Source organism: Talpa occidentalis, unplaced genomic scaffold (genome assembly GCF_014898055.3).
Source record: "Talpa occidentalis isolate TD23 unplaced genomic scaffold, MPIMG_talOcc4v2.1 talOcc4.4, whole genome shotgun sequence".
NCBI classification, from domain to species: domain Eukaryota; kingdom Metazoa; phylum Chordata; class Mammalia; order Eulipotyphla; family Talpidae; genus Talpa; species Talpa occidentalis.
In genome coordinates, this window is record NW_023604295.1 from 30,669,559 (window position 1) to 30,696,190 (window position 26,632).

At 39.8% G+C, this 26,632-nt stretch overlaps 1 protein-coding gene across 4 annotated transcripts in view; it reads left to right on the forward strand.

Annotated features, from left to right (window-relative positions):
• The window catches only part of YEATS2 (YEATS domain containing 2), an 86,861-nt gene that overhangs the window by 56,054 nt on the left and 4,175 nt on the right, over window positions 1-26,632 (forward strand). For all 4 annotated transcript variants that reach the window (XM_054700409.1, XM_054700411.1, XM_037525181.2 and 1 more), the window contains 14 exons: window positions 2,578-2,836; window positions 4,897-5,058; window positions 9,025-9,215; window positions 10,328-10,486; window positions 13,334-13,510; window positions 13,971-14,154; window positions 16,988-17,116; window positions 17,619-17,717; window positions 20,172-20,274; window positions 21,221-21,294; window positions 22,646-22,725; window positions 23,559-23,760; window positions 25,291-25,517; window positions 26,422-26,496. In XM_054700409.1, coding sequence (XP_054556384.1) covers window positions 2,578-2,836; window positions 4,897-5,058; window positions 9,025-9,215; window positions 10,328-10,486; window positions 13,334-13,510; window positions 13,971-14,154; window positions 16,988-17,116; window positions 17,619-17,717; window positions 20,172-20,274; window positions 21,221-21,294; window positions 22,646-22,725; window positions 23,559-23,760; window positions 25,291-25,517; window positions 26,422-26,496 — 2,121 coding nt within the window. The remainder of the gene's footprint in view (window positions 1-2,577; window positions 2,837-4,896; window positions 5,059-9,024; window positions 9,216-10,327; window positions 10,487-13,333; window positions 13,511-13,970; window positions 14,155-16,987; window positions 17,117-17,618; window positions 17,718-20,171; window positions 20,275-21,220; window positions 21,295-22,645; window positions 22,726-23,558; window positions 23,761-25,290; window positions 25,518-26,421; window positions 26,497-26,632) is intronic.

Below are 26,632 nucleotides of genomic sequence, written 5' to 3' on the forward strand. Positions count from 1 at the left end.
GCCTGCAGATTACCATTCCTCAGTCCTAGCAAGTGTCGTGGCTGGCAGCGGCCATCACTTACTGTACATATCACATTAGCTGGGCGTTTTTTAAACTTCCTCTCATGTATGACTCATGATCTTATGAGATAAATAATATACATATTTTATAGATGAAGCATCTCTAAAGCTTAAAGAGGTTAGGTTACTAATTGGTAGAACTGAACTGAGGAACCTGTTTCACTGCTTATAAAAGCCCATATTCTTTCCTCTGTATTATACTGTTGTTTTTTAACAGTCGATTAGGAAATCGTTTTCTTTATATCAGCCATATAATGTTTTTGAGTGATCTGAAGATTTACAGAAAAGATACTCGTGTATTTTCCTGCAACTCCTCTTTCACTCAATGTTGGAACTTCCAGTACCAGTTCATATGAAGATCTATAGTTGTAGTGCATTTACTTTTACTCGTTTATGCTATTCCATTGTCTATTTTATACCACAGTTTATTTATTTCTCTATCTTTAGACATGAGGTATGTTATCACATGTTGCAGACATTAAGATTGTTTACAGCACTAAAAATAGTGCTGCTTTGGACATGCTTGTATGTGTATGTTCTCTTGAGCAAATGTCCAAAATCTCTCTAGGACATATTCCTAGCAGCACAATTGTTTTCAGTATGAGGTACATGAATTTTCAAGTTTAATAGATATGCCAGTGTCTCTCTGGATGACTACAAATTTACCTTTCAACCAGCAGTGACCAAAAATACCTGTTTCGGGCCTCCCCAGTGGCGCAGCAGTTGAGCGCTGGGTTGCGAAGCTGCCCGCAGCCTCTGCAGCGCCGGTTCAATCCCCAGCTGCTCCCCGGCCACTGGAGGAGGGTCCCACATGGTGCGCAGACCTCTCCTGCCGTCCGCTGCTCCCCTCTGCCTGCTCTGATCCCCGCTCTGGCTCTGGTGAATTCTCTCACCCTCCCACGCTTCTGACTGTACCCAGTGCTTGTATAAATAAACAAACAAACAAACAAATAAATAAATAAATCTTCAAAAAAAAAAAAAATACCTGTTTCCCCATGTCCTCTAGCTAATTCTTGGTGTTACTGCACTTTAATTTTTTTTCCTTCTCCAATTTGATGGGTAAGTGGTACTTCCTACGTTATCTTTTTTGCCTTTAGGAGGCATTTCTTAATAACCTTATAAAAAGTCTTTTCATGACTGGTGAGCTCTTTTTATAAAATAAAGAACACAACCCCAATTTACCATTAAATTGTTTCTTCTTATTTACCATCCTTATATTGAGTTTATGTTAATAGAGATCCATAGTATTTTCTTCACATTATATTATTTTCAGAGCTAGATATTTCTAACTTTGGTTATTGGAGTCCTTTATTTTTTTTTTATTTAAAAGATTTATTTATTTATGCATACAAGAACTAGGATATAAGCCAGAGGTGCAGGGGAGTGAGAGGATTCACCAGAGAGAATGTGGAGCAGAACAGATCTACTGAAATACACTGCTGAGGGGAGCAGTGAGCGAAGCAGGAGAGGTCTGCTGTGCCATGTGGGTTGCTCCCTGGTGGGCTGGGGATTGAACTTATGCTGCAGTGGCTAGAGATAGCTTGATAGTGCTTTCTTTAACCCCTGTGCCGCCAGGGAGGCCCTGGAGTCTTCTATTTTTAATTCAATTTTTCTTCTTCCTCACGCTTTTTTTTTTTTTTTTTTTTAAAACCAAATAACCCTAGTCAAGGAAAGGAAAGATTAGCAATGTTCAGAAAGAGGTAACTTCTTAAAAAATCAGTTGGAAGAGATGTCACATTATACTAGTAACATCAGTTATTAGAGGTCTAGAGATGAAGGAATAATTGTTTCAAATGGGAAATTATAATGGGGTTTCCTGAAAAGGTGATATTTAAAAGTATATAGTGGAGCTCATAGTTCCTGTATGAGAATGTTTATTGCAGTTTTTCATAATGTAATGTTCCCAGTTGTCTAAATAACCAACAATAGTGAAAATTTATAAAGATTATGTTATGTCTATTCTAATGTATTATTTGGTCATCTAAAGATTTTTTTATATATATATAAGTAACAATGCAAAGGATCTCCTTGGTGGCACACGGGTTAAAGTCTCAGCACTTGAGCTGTCAAGCTATTGCCAGCTGCTGGGCCAAGAATTCTATCCCCTGCTAGGGAACTAACCCACATTGCACAGCAGACCCGCTCCTGTCTTGCCTGCTACTCCCCTCAGCAGTGTATTTCAGTTGATCCGCCTATTCTGCTCCCCACTTTGTCTCTGGTGATTCCTCTCACCTCCCACACCTCTGGCCTACACCCCAGTTGTTATATGCATAAATAAATGAAATAAATCTTTAAAAAAATAATAGCAATGGCAAATGCTTATATATTAGTTGCAAACAATGTGCATTGTAATATGCATTAAATCTAGATAACATTCGTGGATGATTGAATTAGACGCGTATATTTTGTTGAGGCCTTTGATTTATTTTGTGCTAGAACATAGTGCCAGTTCTATTCCAAGAGTTCTGAAAGGGCTATGAGAAGCTGCACTGCTGGACTCTCTTCTGTCTTAAACAGGTTGTTGGTGTGCCAGTTGGGTCTACATTACCTTCGACAGTGAAACAGGCTGTGGCAATCAGTGGGGGCCAAATCCTTGTAGCCAAGGCCAGCTCTTCTGTCGCCAAAGCAGTTGGTCCAAAGCAAGTTGTGACCCAAGGAGTTGCCAAAGCAATTGTGAGTGGAGGTGGAGGAACCATTGTTGCTCAGCCCGTGCAGACCTTAACCAAGGCTCAGGTCACTGCTGCTGGCCCTCAGAAGAGTGGATCCCAGGGCTCAGGTAACAGTGTTAATTGGGGGCCCTTTTAGCAACAGCCCTATACAGAATGTTTTTTGCTGGTTACTTTATTTGGTATTTGGTTTGTCTAGGAAAAAACTAGTTAGTTGGTACTGTAAGAAGGGTATAGAAACATTTGCTATTTTTCATGTAACATTCTATATAGATAAGCTTCAAGTGTGTGTATGTGTGTTAGCAAGAATAATAAAAATAGAGAATATTGCTTGATACTATTTTCAGGTCTGCAAAAGGATTCTCATTTCACCTTCTCTCTGCTTTGGGCTGTATTTCACATTTAAAATCTTGCTATGATTATTTGCCAGGAGCATTTTAAGATACTTGACTAATGAATTCTCTACCAAACAAGATTTTAAACACTTTCACTACATTTCAGGCCTTTTTCTGTGAGGGTATGAAAATGTAAATCATCTAAAGGCATTAGATGTCTGCTAATTTTTGAAGACCTGAAAAGACTAAAGAATTGTTGCAGTGAGTTGGAAGGATAGAACATAGTAGATGTTTCCAGTGAAGATTTCAGAAATGATAGTGCTAGTTGTGACAAAATTCATTTGTGTATTTAAAAATGAGTTCTTGAGATTGATTAGAAATAATCTTTGGCAGTTAGGTGATCATGCAGCTGAGAAGCCAGAGAATTAAGTAAGTTATTTATAGTGCCGTTGCTGAGAATGACGTTCTTTATAACAGAGAGCAAGACTTTGAGTCACGAGTCAGCCTTTAGCAAATAAGGGGAGTGGAAGGGAGCAATGAAGAGAGGGGTAAGATGGGATAGCCATGCAGGAGCCTTAGCATAACCAGGGTTGTTTTGTAGAGTGAGAGGTGATAATGTCCCGGAAACCAAACTGGAGATCAGAAAGGCCCCCGCTCCTAGCCCTGGCCCTCAGATATTGAGGTCAAATAAAATGGCCCAGGATGCCGGGGAAGTCATATCTTCTTCAGAAGACTACAGATTTAATTACCACAAAAAGAAATAACAAAGAAATTGAGGATGTAGAAGGTATTGTGATCACAGAGGAAATTCTTGGGGACCATTGTGAAGCATTTGGGAAGGAGGAAGAAATGTCGGATGGATTAGATGAGGAGCTGTGTAGTGTGGAAGTGGGACTCTGGGGTGGGTTGATGACCGGAAAGGCCTGCTCTTCTGGTGGTGGCTGAGACACACAGAGGACTAGGATAGGGTTAGTTCTAGTAAAAATGGAGAGGAATGGCACTTAATTTTAATATCAGCCCCTGATATTTTGGGGCAGTTTCCAGGGTTCCTCCTTCCCAAAGCTTTTACAGTGATGTGGTAATGAGGAGAAGGACTGCTCCACAGGAGATCCTTTTCCTGCGGGGACTCACTCTGTAGGCTTCATTTCATGGAGATTTGAATTCAAAGTAACTACTGAAAATTTGGTATCTAAGTTCCTTTAAGATGCATTTTAGAATTTTGTAAGTATTAGAGTGCTTTAGAAATCTATTGTAAGGAATAAGTGAAAGCTTTTTGACATAAATAAGACTCAAAGTATTATAGTTTAATATTGTATGTGCCAGTTGTTGACAACTGTTGGTACTTAGAAAAGTGAGGGAGACTAGAAGTTCTGTTTCAAATTAATAGATTCAGCTACTGCTTAAAATTGATTAAAGGGACTTAAAACAAATGAGAGGGTAAGTGCATATTCACCCATAAATAAGATGAGTACTTGTTTGTCTAAATCACAGTACTTTTGAGAGTAAGAGACACTATCAGAAATTACAGTAGGAAATGGGTTAAAACTAGAGCTATTCTGGGTAAATCAGGACATATGGCCACCCTATTTATATACAGATATAAATTATTTTGAGTTGTAGCAGGGTCTTCCGGTGTATAAATTGTTAATTAGTAAAATAAGTGTCAGTCTTTATTGCATTTTATTTCTAGGAAACACAGTAGTATTTACTGTTTGTTCATGTTTTTTTAATAGTATTTTATTACTCTATTTTAATTTTAGAGATAGCATTGCCTTAGTTCCAATGTATCTTACTATTTTTCCACTTTTTTTTTCTTTTTCCCTTTACCATTTTAGTAATGGCAACATTACAGCTACCAGCCACTAATTTGGCCAACTTGGCAAACTTGCCTCCTGGCACTAAACTCTACCTTACAACAAACAGCAAGAACCCTTCAGGAAAAGGCAAACTGCTGCTGATCCCTCAAGGAGCCATCCTGCGAGCTACCAACAATGCCAGTTAGTCTACCATTAAGTCATTGGGCTCTTGGGTGTTGGGGTATGTTCTTTCATCCACCTGAGGGAAAGTTCTTTACTGTTTCAGGTAGCATTTCCGTTGCTCTGTTTGATGATCTAATTTGCCCAAATGGATTTAAAACATACACATAATTTAATTAGAAGTGGATTTAAATAATCACAGTCTTAGGAGGTAGCACTGTTATGTTAGGTTTATCTACTCGATGTTTGGAATCAGGGACAAACTACAGTGGAGAGGTGTGGCTATTGAGGCTGTGTTCAGAGAAAACTGTCCATTGAACTGACAGTTTTCAGTGAACTGAAAATAAAAAAGTCACCTTCCATTCTTCAGTGGTATCTGAAAAGTGGTGACATCTGAGGAGAAGATCTGTGTGCTTCCAATTGACAAAAGCCTGTTTTTATTTTGAAAAGGATTAGACACAAGTATCTCGGCTTACCATTATTTAGATATGCTTCTTAATGAAGTTTACTATATTTGGAGATGGAAAAAGTACTACAGATTGAACCTTAATGTGAAGGTCATAAAGCCCCAAGGAAATTAGATAGCTTATCTAAACTTACATAAAAACTTTTGACATGGGGGCCTCCCTGGTGGCACAAGTCTCAGCACTCTGAAGCAATCCGCAGCTACTGCAGCACTGCTGCACAAGTTCAATCACCAGCAGGGAGGTGACCCACATGGCGCAGCAAACCATTCCCATCTTTTCTGCTGCTCCCCCCAGCAGTGTATTTCCATAGATCCTCCTGTTCTGCTCCCCACTCTGTCTCTGGTGAATCCTCTCACACCTCCCCTCGCCCCCCACACACACACCTCTGGCCTACACCCCAGCTCTTGTATGCATAAATAAATACATCTTTGTAAAAAAAAAAAACTTTTGACATGTAGAGAAAAACCATTTGAGTGGTGTTGGAAAGGAAAGGATAACAGGAATTATTCCCCCTGAATCAGAATCAGAAATATAATTGGTACAGCAATTGCTTTCATTGGAAATTAGCCATGCCCGCCAAAATGCAGTATGTAATGTAATCACTGTTTTGCTTGCTAACTGTAGTAAGACATGGGTCATTTCTTTTTTTTTTTTTAAATAAATTTTATTTTTATATTCCCCATACAACTGCAACCCCCGTATTTTGATTTTGATTTTCACTTTCTTTTTTTTTTTTTTAACTTTTCATACTTCTTCTTCTTCTTTTTTTTTTTTTTTAAATATATATTTATTTATTTATCCAAGCACTGGGTACAGTCAGAAGCGCGGGAGGGTGAGAGAATTCGCCAGAGCAGGGAGCAGAACAGGCAGAAGGACCGAAGTACACTGCTGAGGGGAGCAGCGGGCGGCAGGAGAGGTCTGCGCACCATGCGGTACCCTCCTCCGGTGGCCGGGGAGCAGCGGGGGATTGAACCGGCGCCGCAGAGGCTGAGGGCAGCCTTGCAACCCAGCGCTTAACCGCTGCGCCACCGGGGAGGCCCAGATTTTCACTTTCTTATATTTATTCATTTTCCTGGTCCCTTATTTAAGTTTTCTAGATTCCTGCTATGAGTGAGACCATCCGGTATTTTTCTTTTTCTTTCTGGCTTATTTCGCTGAGCATGATCCCTTCCAGAGCCATCCATGTTGCTGCAAATTGCATGTGTTTATCTTTTTTGAATGCTGAGTAATATTCCATGGTGTATATGTACCACATCTTCTTGATCCAGTCATCTATTTTTGGGCATTTGGGTTGTTTCCAAATCTTAGCTATTGTAAACAGCGCTGCTATAAACATAGGGGTGCAGGTGCTCTTTGGAATTGATGTTTCTGTGTCCTTTGGGTAAATACCTAGGAGTGGAATTGCTGGATCATATGGAAGCTCTATGTTTAGTAGGTCCAGAAATCTCCACACAGCTCCCCATAGTGGTTGGACCAGTTTGCACTCCCACCAACAGTGCAGGAGAGTTCCTTTTTCTCCACACCCTATGTGCCATTCTCACTGGTGTAAGATGGTATGTCATGGTAGTTTTGATTTGCATTTCCCTGATTACAAGTGATGTTGAACATTTTTTCATATACCTGTTGGCCATTTGCATTTCTTCTTCAGAGAAGTTTCTTTTTAGCTCTTCTGCCCATTTTTTCACTGGATTATTTTCTTTGTTGTTGTTGAGTCTCATCAGCTCTTTGCAGATTTTTGTGGTCAGTCCTTTATCATTAGTGTTGTGTGCAAAAATGTTCTCCCAGTCGGTGGGGTTTCTCTTTGTTTTTGTTATTGTCTCTTTTGTTGTGCAGAAGCTCTTTAATTTGATGTAGTCCCAGCTGTTTATCTTTGCCTTCACTATCACTGCTTTGGGTGATGTGTCTGTAAAGATGTCTTTGATGTGCATATCACGTAGTGTTTCGCCTATATTTCCTTCTATGTATTTTATGGTTTCAGGTCTTATGTCCAGTTCTTTAATCCATTTTGAGTTGATTTTTGTGTATGGTGTGAGGTAGTAGTCAAGCTTCATTCTTTTGCATGTAGCGACCCAGTTTTCCCAGCACCATTTATTGAACAAACTTTCTTTGCTCCAATGCATATTCTTTGCTCCTTTGTCAAAGATTAGTTGACCATAAATCTGTGGGTTTATTTCTGGATTTTCTATTTGGTTCCATTGGTCTGTGTGTCTGTTCTTGTTCCAATACCATGCAGTTTTGATGATTATGGCTTTGTATAGTTTGAAGTCTGGGAGTGTGATGCCTCCATTCCCTTCTTTTTCTTTGGGAAGAGCTTTGGCCATTTGGGGTTTTTGGTGATTCCATATGAATTTCATCAATAATTGTTCAATTTCTTTGAAGAATGACATTGAAATTTTGATTGGAATAGCATTGAATCTGTAGATTGCTTTTGGTAGGATGGCCATTTTAATAACATTTATTCTTCCAATCCATGAGCAGGGGATGTCTTTCCATTTTTTTGTGTCTTCTTCTATTTCTTTTAACAGTGTTTTATATTTTCTTTGTATAGGTCCTTTACCTCTTTTGTTAGATTTATTCCCAAGTATTTGATTTTTTTTGTTTTGATAATAAAAGGGATTTTTTTTTTTATTTCTTCTTCTTCATATTTATTGTTTGTGTATAGGAAGGCTACTGACTTTTGCATGTTGATTTTGTATCCTGCCACTTTACTGAACTGATTGATCAGTTGAATTAGTTTTCTGTGGAGTTTTTGGGGTTCTCTCTGTATATTATCATATCATCTGCAAATAGTGATAGTTTGACTTCTTCTTTTCCTATTTGGATTCCTTGTAAGACATGGATCATTTCTGTTCTGTATTGTTTTCTTATACCTAAGCAATGGTATATAAGATGTGTGTGTATATGTGTGAGCAAAGAGAGAAAATAATGATGTAAGTATTCCAAAATTCTTCCAGAGAGTGACATAGATTTTAGTTTATATACATTAATGTCACCACAGGGTAGATACAAAGAGTCCAAATGCTTTAAAGTGGAGTTTGAAAAACAAAGAGGAATGGAACCTTGGAGTCATAAATATAAGAGAAGTCTTAATTTTTCAGGGTGGTGGGAGAGAGTACTGTAAACTTACGCTAGATTCCAGCAGTTTTTCACTGAAATTGAATCAGATGCCAAAGAGTTTGAAAGCACTACCCTGCGCACAATGAAATATTGACTAAAATCAACAATTGGTTAGAAAATGTGTCAGACTCTCTTGATCTACCAGAATTAATTCAAAACACTTGTCAAAGATAAGTTCTGAAGATAAGTTCTTCATTGTAGTCAGAGCTGAATTAGTCAGCTGTCATTCAGTTGAAAGTAAACAGATTTCAGTCTTCAACTCTAGGAAGTCCTCACTTGACAGAGAATAAGTTTATTACAGAAGAAAAGAACAGGAAAGGAAAGGAATGGGGCCATAAAGGAAACCTCTCTCTAGGCTAGACGTTTCTGCTTTTATGATGTTCTGTCTTCATTGTATTTTCAGACCTCCAGTCTGGCTCTGCTGCCAGTGGAGGGGGTGGCAGTGGAGGCAGTGCTGGCAGTGGCAGCGGCAGCAGTGGTGGAGGAGGAGCGGCAGCAGGAACAGCAGCAGGAGGCACCCAAAGCCCTGCGGGCCCTGGAGGAATATCCCAGCACCTGACATACACCTCTTACATCCTCAAACAAACTCCTCAGGTCTGGGCATTTCTACCTGGTATCTTTTTAATCACTTAGTTATATTAACTGGCTTTAATATGTAAAAGTAAATTACAGGATTTAGCTTTACAGCTCTGGGATCAGGGGTCACTACTAACATTTTGCATGTCAAAAGGACTTTTTTTGTGTATTTTGTATTGGAAAGAAAAGGAAATCGAGATTCAAAAAAACTTAAGTGACTTATCCAAGATTTCTCTGCTAAACTTGTGGTAGAGTTTCTATTTAAGCCCAGATCTTTTAGACTCAAAGAAAGACTTTCACTATGCTGTCCCCTTTTTAATCAATGGAGTAATAAATAGTATTAATGTGCAGTTGATATGCATTTATTTATTTTATTTTTTAAAGATTTCTTTATTTATACAAGCACTGGGTACAGTCAGAAGCGCGGGAGGGTGAGAGAATTCACCAGCGCCAGAGCGGGGAGCAGAGCAGGCAGAAGGACCGAGGTACACTGCTGAGGGGAGCAGCGGGCAGCAGGAGAGGTCTGTGCGCCATGTAGGACCCACCTCTGGTGGCCGGGGAGCAGCCGGGGATTGAACCGGCACTGCAGAGGCTGCAGGCAGCTTCGCAACCCAGCACTCAACTGCTGCGCCACCGGGGAGGCCCTGATATGCATTTAGATATATAAGCATTAGTAATCTTGTATAATCTTATAAGAGAGTAACCAAAGAGACAATATCAAGTATTAAGTTACACTGTTTGAAGTTAGGTTGGATTTAAGATTAGGAACAAGTGTCCACCTTCTTTCTCCTTGCCACTAACGTGTTGGCTCTCCTCTAAGGAAGGTAATGAAATTTTGGTCCCAAATTTTATTAAGAAGGATGGACAATTTTCAGCCCAAATGATTAAATCCAGCTTTGAGGAGTAGATTGCACAAGTTGAATTTCAGCAGCCCACTGCAAAGTGTAAGATGTGGGAAAAGCTAGTGGTATCAGAGCTAGCTGATCAGAGCTATTCTTTTCCATTATTCTAATTGAGTCACAGAATTGAAGGAGCTTGTAGCTTGTAATGTGGAACCTTGTGATTTTAAAGAGAGCAGTTCATTTGAGTTTAATAAATTACTGATTAGGTCTTTATTTATTCTAACTTAGGGCACATTTTTAGTTGGCCAGCCATCACCCCAGGCATCTGGAAAACAACTGACTACTGGGTCAGTCGTCCAAGGAACGCTGGGAGTCAGCACATCTTCTGCACAAGGACAGCAAACATTGAAAGTTATCTCTGGACAAAAAACCACTTTGTTTACACAGGTAAACACTGCTCCTCCTCCCTCCCCAAATACATGGTGTGACATTTATTCACATATCTACAGCGGATCTCTTTCCACAAAGAAATTAAGGTTACTTAAGAAAATGAACAATAAAATAATATAGAAAAAATAAGTATGAAATCTTGAGATTAGGTAAAATACAAATAGAATGAGAAGACCAGAGTATCATTTAGATATGCAAACATTAATAATCTTGTTTATTAAATCTGCCAAAACAAAATGTGAAGCATGATCAGTTATGCAGTTCTTTGTGTATAAAATAACCACATGAAAATATTTCCTTAGGCTAAACAAATAATTATTTGACACTTCAATCTAAAATTTCTGTACAGGGACTTTAGATAGTAGATTCTAAACAGCGTGATAGGTGATTATGGCCAGTTTACACACTGTGAGTAAATGATGTGGGAGGTTTGAGCCCATTTCCACAGCATTCTTTGTAGTATAAACCAAAGAAAAATGACAGGAATTTTAACTGGGTGAGGGCTGTCGGCCATCTATAGGGGGATATCTGTAGCTGGATCTCAAGAGTGTAGTTAGTAGAGCAGATAAGGTCCAGAAGGATGCAGAGGGATAAACAATGCATTTTCTATAACTATATATAGATCAGCAGTTCTTAAAATCATGAAATGGGTATTAGGTTTTTGTCAATGCTTTTTCTGTGCCTGTTGATGATCATATTGTTTTTATTTTTTAGTTTTTCAATATAATGAACTATATTGATTTTTCTCAAATATTAAAACAACCCTTAATTCCTAGAATAAACCCCACTTGTTTGTAATATGTTGATTTTTAAGATATGTTCAGTTAAATTTGATAAAATTTTATATAGAATTTTTCAAGGGATATTGGTCAGTTTTCTTTGTAATTTCTGTCTCTGGAATCAGGGTAATGCTGAATTCATAAAATGAGTTGGAAACTTTTGCTTCTTTCTCATTTGGAGGAGTTTATGTAGAATTAGTGTTAATTTCTTCCTTAACTCTTTAGAATATGCTAGTGAAGCCATATGACCTAGGGTTTTCCTAATTTGTAAGGAAATTAGGAAACTACAGTTTCAACTCAGTGAATTTTGACAAATGTACATACTCATGCAGTCTATCCCAATCAAGATACAGACATTGTTGTCACCATAAAACATTGCCTTCATATCCTTTTCTAATTGTTGGGGTTTTTTTTTTTTACTATTTTTCCTATTATCATAGGTTAGTTTTTGTCTGTTCTTAAACTGCCTGTCCATAAAATTACATAGTATATATACACTTTTATGTTTAGTTTCTGTTGTTCAACATGGTTTTTTTTTTTTTTTTTTAAGATTTATTTATTTATTTATACAAGCACTGGGTACAGTCAGAAGCGCGGGAGGGTGAGAGAATTCACCAGAGCCAGAGTGGGGAGCAGAGCAGGCAGAAGGACCGAAGTATACTGCTGAGGGGAGCAGCAGGCGGCAGGAGAGGTCTGCGCGCCATGCGGGACCCTCCTCCCGTGACCAGGGAGCAGCTGGGGATCGAACCCACGCTGCAGTGGCTGCGGGCAGCTTCGCAACCCAGCGCTCAACTGCTGCGCCACTGGGGAGGCCCTGTTCAACATGTTTTTGAGATTTATCCATATATGTATTGGTGGTTTAGTCTTACTTATCCCTGATTGGTATTTTGTTGCATGATTCTATTCTCTTGTTAATGGACATGGATTATTTCCACATTTTGACTTAAGAATGATACTGTTTAAACATTCTTGTAAAGATCGTCTTGTACAGAAGAATAGTGCATGGTTTGTCATAGGGAAAGTATATATTTATAAGAAACCTTGCAAAATAGTTATAACATTTGACTCTCCCATAAGTAATGTGGGAGAATTTCAGTTGTTCCACATTCTCACCAGCATGAAAGATAATCATTCTTTGTTTAGCTGTTATAATGAGTGTGGTGTGACACCTCATTGTGGTTTTAATTTGCATACAAATCCAATGCGTATTATGTCATGGTTACTATTTCTGGATTCTGATTATGGCTCTTCCAGTCACTAGCTGTGTGACTAAACTTAGTCTCTTCATCCATAAACTGGAACTATAATATACCTATAAAAGTTCATGAAATTGATACAAGATATGCAAAAGTGCTTTCTGCCATTCCTGACACATAGTAAACCTGCAGAGACTGATAAATGCATCTACTTTGGGGTGCATTAATTTTGGACACTAAGCAGTCATTTTGGCTGGAGATCAGCCCAAGACATCCTTTCTTTATAAGTAACATTTTATTGGAATACAACCACGCCCATCTCTTGCTTTCACAGTAGCTGTGTTGCTGCAGTAGAGAGACCTGATGTTCTGTGAAGCTGGAAATGCTTACTTAGGACATTTACAGATAAAAATTTGCAGACCCTTTATTTAAACCACTGAAACTCTTAATTTGTTAAGTGATACCAAAATGCTGAGCCTATACTACTCTATGGCACCATGAACTTACCCATTTAAATCTGACCTGTCTCAATTTTTCAGTGTTCAAAGATTATATATATTCATTTAAAAGCACTTTGGATTCAATAATTTTGATAACAATTGGCCTGTCTTTGAAGGCACTGCTGCCAATAGTGATTTGCAAATGCATTCATTTACTTGTTTTGTGTTAGGGGTAAAGGAACATATTTGTAGGTAAAAGGTTGTAAACATGAGAGCTTGTTAGAAAGGTACATAAACACCTCATATAGTTTTGATTAGTAAGACTTTTCATGTATGTGCTCTTAATTCATGGCATAAGTAGTTTGTAAGGAATAAATTATGCCTGTTAAGCAAGGCAGCATTATTATTTCAACCCATTTCCTTATGCAGGCAGCCCCTGGGGGACAGGCGTCTCTAATGAAAATATCTGATAACACATTGAAGTCTGTGCCAGCCACCTCACAACTCTCAAAGCCTGGAACCACAATGCTGAGAGTGGCAGGAGGGGTTATCACAACTTCCACTTCACCAGCTGTGGCCCTCTCAGCAAATGGTCCTGCACAACAGGTGAGAATTTGGCCATTTGTAGAAAATTACAATGAAACATAAAACATTATTTTTAAGATTTTATTGATTTATGCATCAAGAGCTGGGGTGCAGGCCAGAGGTGGAGGGGGGTAAGAGGATTCACCAGAGACAGAGTGAGGAACAGAACAGACAGGTTGACTGAAAAACACTGCTGAGGGGAGCAGCGGGCGAGCCAGGAGAGGTCTGTTGCACCATGTGGGTAGCTCCCTGGCCAGGGATCAAACTCGTGTAGCTTCATAGGCTGCATCTTAACCCCTTGCGCCACCAGGGAGGCCCTGGAGCAGCCTTTTTAAATGGCATGATCTTTTGGTGTTAATCATAGATAATGCAGGTGATAAAGATAATATTTATAGACTATACTATGTGGCAGCTATTTTTCTATATAAGTTACACTGCTTTCTTCTTCATTTTGTTTATTTCTGGTCCTGTGGATGAGCAGTCAGAAGGAGCAGCTCCCAGTTCATCATCTACTATGGGGTCTGTAATGAAAACTTCTGGGCAGCAACAAGTGTGTGTGACCCAGGCCACCATGGGAACCTGCAAAGCTCCCACCCCCTCTGTCATCAGTGCCACATCACTGGTGCCCACACCAGGCCCCATCTCTGGGAAAGCCACAGTATCAGGTCAGTTGTGTCATAATAATAATGTTATTCTCCCTTTGGGCTAGAATATTTTTGGAATGTCTTAAAAAGTATTTTGTATAAATTAAAAATAATTAACCCAGTAACATTTTCCACATAGCTGCTTTTTTAGATAAACTAATTTTTATTTTACATCTATAAATTTTAAGTCTGAGATGGTTTTGTAGTGTGGTTAATAGTTTTTAAATAACACAATAGAACTATAGCCATTTGTTACCAATTGGGCATTTAGCTGTTTCATCGTGTAATTTTGTAGAGAGCTAAGAGTTTATTCTCCTTTTTAAGTACCATTTTTTTTTAAACAGTTTGGAATAGAACTCATAAAACTCATACATTTCTTTTCATAAACAGAATGTATAAAACAGATTAGCCTTGTTGACTCCATGTCTTAAGTTTCAACATTAGTTATCACATTGGGTAGTGTTCAAGCAATGTCCTTGAGATCTGGTAAGATGTGTATCTTTGTACCTATACTAAATGAAACCAAAAAAGTATGCCTTTTACTTCTATAGGTAATATAGAGCCCAGGTTGTCCTAGTTAAAATTAATTTGTTTCATTTTCCTCAGCTGTAAAATGAGGTATATAGGGCCTCCCTCGTGGCACAGGGGTTAAAGTCTCAGCAGTAACAAGCTATAGCCAGCTACTGCAGCATGAGTTCAGTCTCCATCCAGGGAGCAGACCCACATGGCTCAGCAGACCTCTCCTGGCTTGCCCACTGCTCCTCTCAGCAGTGTGTTTCAGTAGATTCACCTGTTCTGCTCCCCACTCTGTCTCTGAATCCTCTTAATCCCCCGCACCTCTGGCCTACACCCCAGTTCTTATACGTATAAAACTAAGCAAATGAAAAAGGAGGAAACTCTTAATACCAAAAAATAAAATGGAGTCATAATATCATATTATTCTTTTGGGGTCAGTGGCTATAGGATTGTCTGTTAGAGTAAATCCAACAAATAGTGAAGCATAGGGAAGAAAAGATATCAGTGCTTCAAAAATGCCTATCTGCCCTAATAGTAGTAAATCATTATGTAACATCAGACTCTTCATCAAAATTGATCAGGACCTGGACTCCCTGGTGGCGCAAGGGGGTAAGACACAACCTATGGAGCTACCCACAGCCTCTGCAGCATGAGTTCGATCCCTGGCCAGGGAGTTAACCCACATGGCACAGCAAACCTCTCCTATCTCACCCGCTGCTCCCCTCAGCAGTGTATTTCAGTCAGTCTGCCTGTTCTGTTCCCTACTCTGTCTCTGGTGAATCCTCTGGCCTGTACCCCAGTTACTGTATGCGTAAATAAATAAATCTTTTTTTTTTTTTTTTTAAAGATTTATTTATTTATTTATTTATTTATTTATTTATACAAGCACTGGGTACAGTCAGAAGCACGGGAGGGTGAGAGAATTCACCAGAGCCAGAGCAGGGAGCAGAACAGGCAGAAGGACCGAAGTACACTGCTGAGGGGAGCAGCGGGCGGCAGGACAGGTCTGCGCGCCATGTGGGACTCTCCGCCAGTGGCTGGGGAGCAGCCGGGGAATCGAACCGGCACTGCAGAGGCTGCGGTCAGCTTCGCAACCCAGCGCTCAACTGCTGCACCACCGAGGAGGCCCCATAAATAAATAAATCTTTAAAAAAAAAACAAGAGCAAAAAAACACAAAATAGGGCGCCAAGATATTTTAAGGTCTTAGGAAGAAGTTGGTTTTAATGAAGGAAAAAACTTTCTAGATCAAAAGTTTAACAAACAATAAAATCTTTCTTTGGAATAGATGAGTGTTACATCAATCAGGCAGTAAGTAATTACTGAGAGTGTCCTTGGGCAGTACGATGGTGATCTGGTGTTTTCATATTTTTATTTTTACCAAAAAATTACATGCTTATCAGTTAAAAAAAAGTACTAGAAGGCTTGTAACTGAAAATAGCCATTTTTTGCCCCACTTCTCTAACCCCACCTCTAACCTTTTTTTTGCCATGTGGGCTTCTCTCTGGCCAGCAAGTGAGGGAGATAGATACGATGTGACCAGATTAAAATGGACTCTGAATTGCTTTGAAACTATCTTTGAAAACAGTTCTTCAGCCAGTCAGGAGCCAGGGAAGGTTTTAAAAGTGACAATTACCAAATCAAAATAAAAAATTTTACATCCAGTTTGTACATATCATAGCTTTATACAAAACAAATAAATTGTCAGAGAGTGAAAATACAGTAAAGAGCTGTATCAAAAGTTAATATTGGTTGTCTCTGTAGTAGGACTTTTTTTTTTTTTTTACATTTATTTATTTATGCATACAAGAACTGGGATTCAGGCTAGAGGTGCAGGGGGTGAGAGGAGTCACCAGAGACAGGGTGGGGAACAGAACAGGCAGATTGACTGAAGTATACTGCTGAGGGGAGCAGTGGGTGAGTCAGGAGAGGTCTGCTGCGCCATGTGGGTTGCTCCCTGTCCGGGGATCGAACTTGTGCTACAGTGACTGCGGACAGCTTCATAGGTTGTGTCTTAACCCCTTGCGCCACCAGGGAGGCCCTGTAGTAGCACTTTGAAAAACCTTTTCTCCTTCCTCTTAGCTCTACTCTACCAAGAGTTTATGGATTGCTTTATGATTTATGATTTTGAGATAAAGACACTTTAAAAATAAATCATTATTGTCACTTCATTGTTTTATTGTGAAATCTGACACATTCATTGTTTCAGGCTTCCAGCTCTTTGTTTCTTGAAAGGGTAAATTTCCCTTCCTCCTGTGAGAAAAGTGAATGCTAAAGAGGGCAGGAATTTTAAGGAAGTGTCCGATTTTCAGCTCAGCCTTCTCTTCCCACTTACTTTAGGATTGTTAAAGATTCACTCCAGTCAGTCCAACCCCCAGCAGGCTGTCCTGACGATCCCCAGCCAGCTCAAGCCACTCAGTGTAAATACATCTGGAGGTGTGCAGACAATACTGATGCCTGTGAATAAGGGTAAGTTCTTCCCCCACCAGCTTGTCATGTGGTTGTCTCCTTGTTTGTCTTGGGGGGAATGTCTCTATTCTGTCCTCCTGTGATTGCTCCTCTTCTGGACAGCCTGCCCTGTAGCTGTCATCATTCTTCCTAGCACCTTGAACTCGAGAGCATTGTTCCTAGTACTGGAAGTACAACCCAGGTTATCCATTACTGACTTCTAAATAGTTGCCCATCAAAGGGGAACATTGTAAACATTGAGAGAGTTCTGGTTAGTTTGACTTTTATTTTCTTCATTTAGTAACAGAGCCCCATTTCTAGCTGGAAGATGGTAGTTCATTTACCCTGATACTAACCACCCACTTTGTCAACTCACTGTTTTAAGGAAAGACCAAGGACCTTATCGTTTCTGTTGCATTGACCTTTTTTTGTTACTAGCCTACTATGGGGCTGTCACCTGGATGTTCGATCATCCTTATTAAAATAATTTCTTTATTTGTTATATTCTCCCCTTCTTTTTCAGTGGTTCAGTCATTTTCTACCAACAAATCACCTACCATTCTGCCTGTGGCTACGCCAGCTCCAGTTGTCCCCAGCTCTGCTCCAGCAGCTGTTGCAAAAGGTATATAGTTTCTTACGGTATTTTTGCCAAAATCTTATGCACTATTACTGTAATCTGAGTCACTTGAATTTTCAGCATCTGAACCAATCAGTGCCTATGTACGGAGTGTTTTATAGTAGGCTTGACATTGCGGGAAATAGATGTATAAAGCATCTTTTCTGTCTTCCAACAACTTATATTCAGTTTGAAGAGAGTTGAAGTCGACAACAATGATTAATAAATGCAAGATAAATCTGGAAAATGAATACCAAAATATTTAGGAAGCCTGATCAGGGTTGGTGGAAATATAGGATAGGACTTTGTGTGGGACATGGAATCAAACCTACACTTTTTTTTTTTTTTAAGATTTATTTATTTATTTATTTATACAAGCACTGGGTATAGTCAGAAGCGCGGGAGGGTGAGAGAATTTACCAGAGCCAGAGTGGGGAACAGAACAGGCAGACTGATGAAGTACACTGCTGAGGGGAGCAGCGGGTGGCAGGAGAGGTCTGTGGGCCATGTGGGACCCTCACCGGCGGCTGCAGAAGGCTCAAACCTGCGCTGTAAAGGCTGTGGGCCGCTTGGCAGCCCAGCGCTCAACTGCTGCACCACCAGGCGAGGCCCCAAACCTGAACTTTAAAATAGTGAAGCGTTTTTACTGTGCAGAAGTGGTGCGGCATGGCTGATTAAGGGAATAGTCAAGACTCAAAGGGCTTGTTTGGAGAAGTAGACCAATAGAGAAACTTATCCAGGGGGTATAGTATTGGTTAAGGAATTTTAAGTAGGATCATACTTTGGCATGTATTAAAAGCCTAAAACGTACCAGGCACCATGCCAGCTGCTTCATAGGTGTATGTACACACACATGCAACTAATTATCACAGTGCTTCGGATGACTATATGCCTGCTTTGTAAATGATGAAACTGAAGAATGGAGATACGGAGTATATATGATTAGTGTCAATCCCCTGTATCTACAGGTTTTGAATCCACAGATTTAAACAGTCATGGATTGAAAATTCATATTATATAGTTAGGCCTACAATGATTGCATCTGTAGTAAACATGTCAGACTTTTTTATTGTCACTATTCCCTAAGCAATACCGTATACCAACTATTTACATAGCATTTACATCAAATAAGTACTCTAGAGATAAAGTACATGAGAGAATTGCAGAGGTGTTAAGCAAATACTGCACCAGTTTACATAAGGAACTTGATTATTTGCAGATTTTGGTATCCTTGGGGGCTGGAGGATATCCTAAAACCAATTCCCCATAGATATTTCCCAGAACTAGAAAGCAATGCACTGGCGTTTGAAATATATCTGCTTTTCCAGGCATGCCAAGATCATCTCTCTAATAGTCTTGAATAGAGGTGGATTTGTAACTTGAATCTAAGGAAGGATTGACTGACTACATTCTCTGCCTATTTTTTAAGTGATGTTTTATTGGCATACACCCATACTCATTCATTTACAAATTTTCTATGGATGCCTCAAAGTTGAGTAGCTCCAACCAAGATCATATGATCATATGATAAAAGCCTAAAATATCTACTGGATAGTTCTTTATAGAAAAAGTTTGCCAACCCCAGATCAAAAGATAATTGATGAAAGAATTGTATTAGTCTGGACCAACATTTCTCCAATAGTAGGTATAAATCATAGACCCTCCTCATTTAGATTCTGATTCAATTAATTTCGAGCCCAAGCATCTCTGTTTTGATTTTTTATTTTTTTATTTTAGTGGAATTAAAATTTTGTGGATGAAATGCAGAGATACTAAGCATACTACATGTTAGATTAGTTGTATCTGTTTTTTAACTTTATATGAGTGGAAGTACATGCATTCTTCTATGACTGATTTCATTCATTTCGTATTTTTGAGATTCATAAGTGTTGTTGCTGAGTAGCATTTTACATTGTACAAATATATCATAATTTGTTTATCCTTTCTCCTTTTGGTGGACATTACAGTTGCTTCTGAGTTTGCTTTCTGTCTTGTGTCTCAGAACATTATGATACTGCTGAAAGTTGATATACTTAGCCAGACCGTTGCTCTCCAAAGAATATTAGAACTTAGAACATAGCAGCACTGTACTTTTACGTGGCATTGATTAACTGTGTGCGTGTGTGCATGTATGTGTGTGCGTGTGTGAGAGGGATCTCACAAAATGGTGTTGTGGCCCCTTAAGAAATATCTGTACAGCCATTTTATTACCCTGAGTTGTCATGAGCCTGGAATTTTCCAGCCTCCACCCCCACCTCCCACTCACCCCCAGGCTACAACTCTTCCCTTGCCTGCTGACCCTTTGATGATAGGCACTCTCTCCATTTCCTGGCTGTGTCCCCACAACAGCTGGAGTGGCAGTTTTCTCACTGAGTTTCGTTGGAAGAGCTTTTGTTTCTGGCTACATGTGTCCTTCCATCACGAACCCTAACAGCTCCCTTTTTTGCCCTTCCCTTTTAGTGAAGACTGAACCAGAAGCTCCTGGGCCAAGCTGCCTCTCTCAGGAGGGTCAGACAGCAGTGAAAACAGAAGAAAGTTCTGAGCTGGGAAACTATGTCATTAAGTAATTATTTCAGTCTTTTTTAAAAACCATATCCATGGCTCCTGAGTGTGTAGAGCTGATGGGTAGAAACCTGTTATCTCTTTGGGGGTTTTTGTTCCTGGGTGGTAAACTGTATTAACATTGATGCACAGCTTGAGTCTTCATTTTATACATCGATGTGGCTCGAGCAGCACAGCCTCACAGTCCTCTGGTGGAACTGTGTACCTCTCTCAGTTCAACTTAGCCACATGTACTTTCTTTGCTGAGTCCTTGGGTATGAAATTTCTCGTGGGAAGTGTTCTGTATGCTTTGAGAGTGGAGACAACCTTCTTCATAAAGTATGAAATAAAATTTGCTTAGATCAAAGGAAAAAAAAAACAAAAAGAAAGTGCTCATGGTTATTCAGGTGTGTACACATTTTGTGTCATACAACCACCTAATCTTACACAGATACCTTCACATGGTACACACATGCTCAGTTGCTTCTTCTACAAATATTCCCTCAGATTTTATAATTTTCATGTTAGGAACTCAACTCTGGCTATATATTTTGAAGTACTTCAAACTGCTGGAAGCAGAGGAATCTCAGACATTTTCACATCATACAGCATGGATTATAATAACCCTAAAATAGGTATTTGTGTGATAGGATTTTTCTGCTCCAGTGGCAATGACACTGCAAAAAAAAAAAAAAATAGATAGCTATTGTATTTTAAAATATAGGAAGGTAAAACAAATGTGACATTTATATAATTTGCTACTCCTGGAAGTCTAATCTGTTTATTTAGTCTTGACACTTTCTTCTTAAGCATAAAATGTGCTTCATTTTTAAAGAAGGCTGTCTATGTATGGAAGGAAAGATACTAAGTTCTGATATCTTTATTAAAAGGAGAGAATGTGCATAAGGTCAGATTGAAACTGCTACATGTATTGACTACCTTGATTTATTTTCTTTTGTCCTTTTTAGGATAGACCATTTAGAGACTATCCAACAGCTCTTAACTGCAGTAGTAAAGAAGATCCCGTTAATCACAGCACAAAGTAAGATGATTATACTAAATATAGGGATGCATTTTTTTTAAGCTGTGAATAGAGATATTGAGTCAACTTAATCACTTGGTATAATAAATTAATACTGATGTGGTAGTTACCTTATGTTTTAGCTGAAGTTCATTTGCAAGGTTTATAATTCACAATATCTTAGTCAACAACCAGTTAGTTTTACTGTTGAGCTGCAGAAGGAAATTTTTACATGTATGTATATATGTTATGTGTATAATTAAAGCTGCATTTGTTTTCAATGTCTATTAATAAGGAAAGACATTTGCCTAGATTGTGCCAGCCACTGTGCAGGCTCATTACATTTTCTGTTTAATTTAATCAGTCTTTTTGTGCTATAGGTCTTTTTTTTGCAAATGAGAAATTTAAAAATAAGCATGGTTAAATAATTTGGCCCAGATTACTAGTTGTGGGTGTTGAGGCAGAAGACAAATCCAGTTCTGTTTGACTCCAAAGATGTTACTCTTCGGTCTGACACTGTCAGTCACTCTGTAGAACTACAGGATTGTAAAGCCCTCCAGCAGTGAAGTCTGCTCTGTCACTACCCATTGTTGGCAGGATGAAATAATTTGCTTCTCAGCTGCAGTTATTCTAACAGAATCCATGGCCCTTACTGGGGGGAGCAGCAGCCTATGGAGACTTAGGTGTCTGCTCTTGGGCAACATCCCAGTGAACATTTAAGAGAGAAGGGATGAAGCAAATTTCATAGCACATTCATGGGAATATGAAGGAAAGGTCAGGTACAGACTACCCCGCTTATTTTTTTTCTCAGCTATAATAGCAAATCAGTTATCTTTTTTTCATAGTTGAATCTCAGGGATTCAGTGTAAGGAACTTCAAAGTATCCTTTTAAGTGATTATTTTCCCAGCCTAGCAGAAAGAATTTCAGAAACTTTGTTTTAAATTTAGATACAAATATAAACTACTTGGACTGGAAGGAAGTTCAGAAAACCATCTTCCCCAATGTTCTCATTTTACAGATGAGGTAACTGAAGCTCAGAGTGGCGGTGGAGTTTGAGACCATTTAGTGAGTTAGTGACGAGGCCGCCTGTCCTGTCCTTGGCTAGGAAACCCCTGGCCCCTAATAGAGCGCCTGTCCCACTTCCCCTACCAAAGAGCTTTATTTCCCAAAGAAGAGTTGTTTTCACTATACTCAAATGAGAGGCCTTCACTTTTAAGGAGAAGCCCTTCTATTTACACTAAATCTGAAGTTGCCCAGTAAGGAATATATATCCAATAAAAGGTTTAAAGAAGCTATTGGCTATGCCTCTACAGATATGGTTTGATTTAAATCATAACATCATTCAGAGAGTACCAAACATGTACATTCTAGGTATAGACGCCAGCTGTTTTTCTGCAAAGTCTGTGGAGCAATATTATGGCTGGAACATTGGAAAAAGGAGAGCTGCTGAGGTAATCTTACGTCTGCCTGCTGAGAACCTGTGGGGAGAAGAGAATCAAAACACGTGTTCTTTCGGGCTACTTTCCTAAACCCATCACATGGAGCAGTGATGCCACTTACAGCATATTAAGTATTTGATGGGGAAATTTTTTCCTCAGTTAAAAATTTCATTCTTCAAAGGCTAGCCTTTGAAAAATCTATTTTATTTTCTTATATTGGTAAAACACCCCTTACATTTTCTAAAAAATAATTTTTAGAATTCCTGTATACTGAACGTGTAGTCATATATTGAATTTCAGTATGTTAGAATTAAATCTATGTTATGGTATAAAGAAAGTATTATATCAACTTGCAGCACTGCTTGTAAATACCATTTTTAAAAAAGGAATTTTGAGATTTTACCTCCTTTCCTACATTAATGCTTGTGCCAGTAATTTTGTTTTTGGGTAAATTAAAATCAAAATTCTAAAACTTGAAAAAATTAAATCAAGTGTTACTGAATGCTAACAGTGTGACAATTTCTATGCCAGACAGAGAGGGATTATGAGAGGAAGTGGGCTGTACAACGGTGTGCTCAGGAAGCTGTGGGAAAGCATGAGGGTTTGGGGAAGACTGGAAAGAAGTGGGGGATCATAGCTTGAGACTGGGTGAAAAACCTGATAGGGCAGACCTTAAGTGGAAGTTGTTCTACTTTGTTTTTAAGTTGAGGAGTAATAGAGATTGTTTTAGATTGGAAAAAATTATTCTAACAATTTAACATGGTGATTGACAATTGGCTGACATGTTTAAACATGCAGCTAAATTGAAGAATTTGATTATGGTTCCAAAATTTCTTTTTTTCAAGTGGCAAAGAGCAATGACAATGAGGAAAGTCTTACAAGAAATACTGGAGAAGAATCCACGATTTCACCACCTGACTCCCCTTAAAACTAAGCACATTGCTCACTGGTGTCGCTGCCATGGCTACACGCCCCCTGATCCTGAGAGCCTGAGGAGCGACGGGGACTCAATTGAGGATGTACTGACCCAGATTGACAGCGAGCCGGGTGAGCCTTCAGAGGGGCTTCCGTGGAGCACACTCCCCTCAGCCTTTCAGCCTCCATGCTTTTGTGACCCTGTCAGCCTTTGCAGTGTCCAGGGTTCCTTCCTTGCTGAGGTCATGGGACCTGAGGATGTGGAAGAAGTTGCCATAGAGAACAAGAACCTCTGGCATGTTGTTCCCTTATGTCCCTGTCAACCCCCATATAAGCTATATTGGACGTCTGTGCCTGAGCATTTCAGGTGTTGTGCCCTGACCAGGAATGTTTGTTCAGGAGCCCCCCTCCTTAGCATCATTCTCTCCAGACCTCTTTAGGAAGTAACTTCCCAGTGTTGGAGGTACAGATGTAAACAACCAATAATGTTGCAGATAAGTGAATTGTTTTATGATAAAGACACAGATGGCTGTGCTGTATGGGAGTAGGGGCATGAAATAGGGAGAAGAATATTTTGAGTTGCACCTTTAACAATGGTTGTTTCATACTCCCAATCCCGTTTTTGGAAGAAAACAGCCTCCTCTTCCCAGCGTGAAGGAACCTGGAATACAACAGAGTGGGGTGTCTTTTAAAGCATTAGCCTCTTGTTTTTTATACTTTGCAGGCATCTCTTCTCCCTGTTCTCCAGGGCCATCTACTATGAGAAGTTTGAGGGTTTGTCTGATTTATATAAGTTCTTAGGAGAGCAGAGACCATATTGACTACTTCTGTGCTCCACTAGTAGTGTATGTACAAAGCATAGGATTTTACATATACTAGACTTTCTGCTAATGTGACTGATTAATTTGTGAGCAGTAGTGGATATGGCAGTAGAAGCCAGGAGCTGGATCTTCCTCCCCCACCCTGCTGGGTGCCTGGTGCCCTTACCCCATCTTGTACCTGGTGTGGACCTCACTAAGTCATCCATAAAGTCAGTACATACACTGAGATGCCCAGAGTCCCTGCTGCCTTTAGAGCTAATAATCTTTTTTTTTTTTTTTCACAATTTATTTATTTATATGTATAAGAACTGGGGTGTAGACCAGAGGTGCAGGGGATGAGAGGATTCACCAGCGAGATTGGGGAGCAGAATAGGCAGATCCACTGAAATACACTGCTGAGGGGAGCAGTGGGCGAGACAGGAGAGGTCTGCAGTGCCATGTGGGTTGCTCCCTGGCCGCTGGGGATCAAACTCGTGCTGCAGTGGTTGGCGATAGCTTGATAGCACTGTCTTTAACCTCTGCGCCACCAGGGAGGCCCTAGAGCTAATACTCTTTGATATGATTTATATAAATCAGCTTATAAGGCTGGATGCACAGTGTACATTAAAATAATGTGAGAATATGGGTAGTTTTATCTTAACACAAAATGCCTGTCTCTGTCAAATGCATGAGTTACTAATTCTCATAATTATAGATCCATAGAATTTTAGAACCAGAAGAAAGGTCCTCCCTTGAAATTTATACATTCTTCTCTGGATCTCAGACTGTTGATCTTATGAGGATGGAAAGTCCTTTTCTGTTGTCATCCCAGCGGTCATAAGACTGATGACCTCTCTTTTAGAGTGCCCGTCGTCGTTCTCCTCTGCTGACAACCTCTGCCGGAAGCTGGAGGACCTGCAGCAGTTTCAGAAAAGAGAGCCGGAGACTGAGGAGGAGGTGGATATCCTCAACCTCTCAGAGCCATTAAAGATAAGCATCAAAAAAGAACAGGAGGAGAAACAGGAAGAAATGAAATTCTACCTGCCACCAACCCCAGGGTCTGAATTTATTGGTGACGTCACACAAAAGGTAGGGGGCTGTGGCCTGAGGTGTTGCTAGACCACAAGCCAGGTGCATGATGGTCAGGTGTTCCCTTCACAAGGTGACACCAGGCTTGTGGAGTGATGTGCGTGTCTGATTTCCTCCTGCTGGTCAACTTGGGGCTCATTCTCTGCTCACCCACCTTCCCACATCAGGGCTTTTGGGCAACAGAATTAATTGCATGTGAAAGGTTGCTGGTTGAACATGGAATTGAAGCAGAAGCAACTCATCCCAGACAGTGTTACTCTCGTGCTTTTTTCTCATTTGCCTCTGTGGTAGCCCCTTTTCCTCATGCGACATACCACAATATTTCCAAGTCATGCTTCAGAGGGTGTGCTCTCCCTGACACTTCTAGGGCTCCCAAGAGCCGTGCCTGTGGTGTGATGTGGCACACACTACCCTTGTCATACAGGAGCGCGTGTGTCCTCCGGTGGAGCTCAGCAGCTCTTAAGCGTCTGCCACCTACATAGCTGCTAAGGACCCAAAGTGAAAGACAGTGTTTTCACTTACAGGAGGAAATGAAAATAGGGCAAGATGAAGATGTATCTTCACCTTCGGCCCGTGGGTACTTAGGAGCTGATTCCACACTTTCCAGTGTGCTCATCCCGCTGTGAGAATTCATGGCAAATCTCCCATGAAGGGGATTTGAGAATAAAAGCAACACTTCAATAGCACTTTTAAGCAATCACTTTGAGAAACATGGAGAAATTGGATAACAGATTCTTTCAGTTGTTATTTTCTGTATTGCTTTCCCATGAATTTTGTAAGAACATTTGTCAAGTTAGTTCATTCACCTGGTCATTTCTCTGGGCATCAGAGAAGTTTGCTTGTTTGGAGAGAGCTTGGTTTTAGCATAGACGGAGAAACAAATGACTTTCTTCTGCTTTTCTAGATTGGCATCACCCTGCAACCAGTGGCACTTCACAAGAATGTGTATGCGTCAGTGGTGGAGGACATGATTTTAAAGGTTGGTACTTGCTGGGAGCAGATGGGTCAGGAGCTGCCTACGGGGCGGAAGAACCGAGGGGCCAGGCAAGCTGGACCTCAGGCTGATTTAAGTAATGAACAGGGGCAGAAAAGGAACAGAAATGACAGGTTTGAAG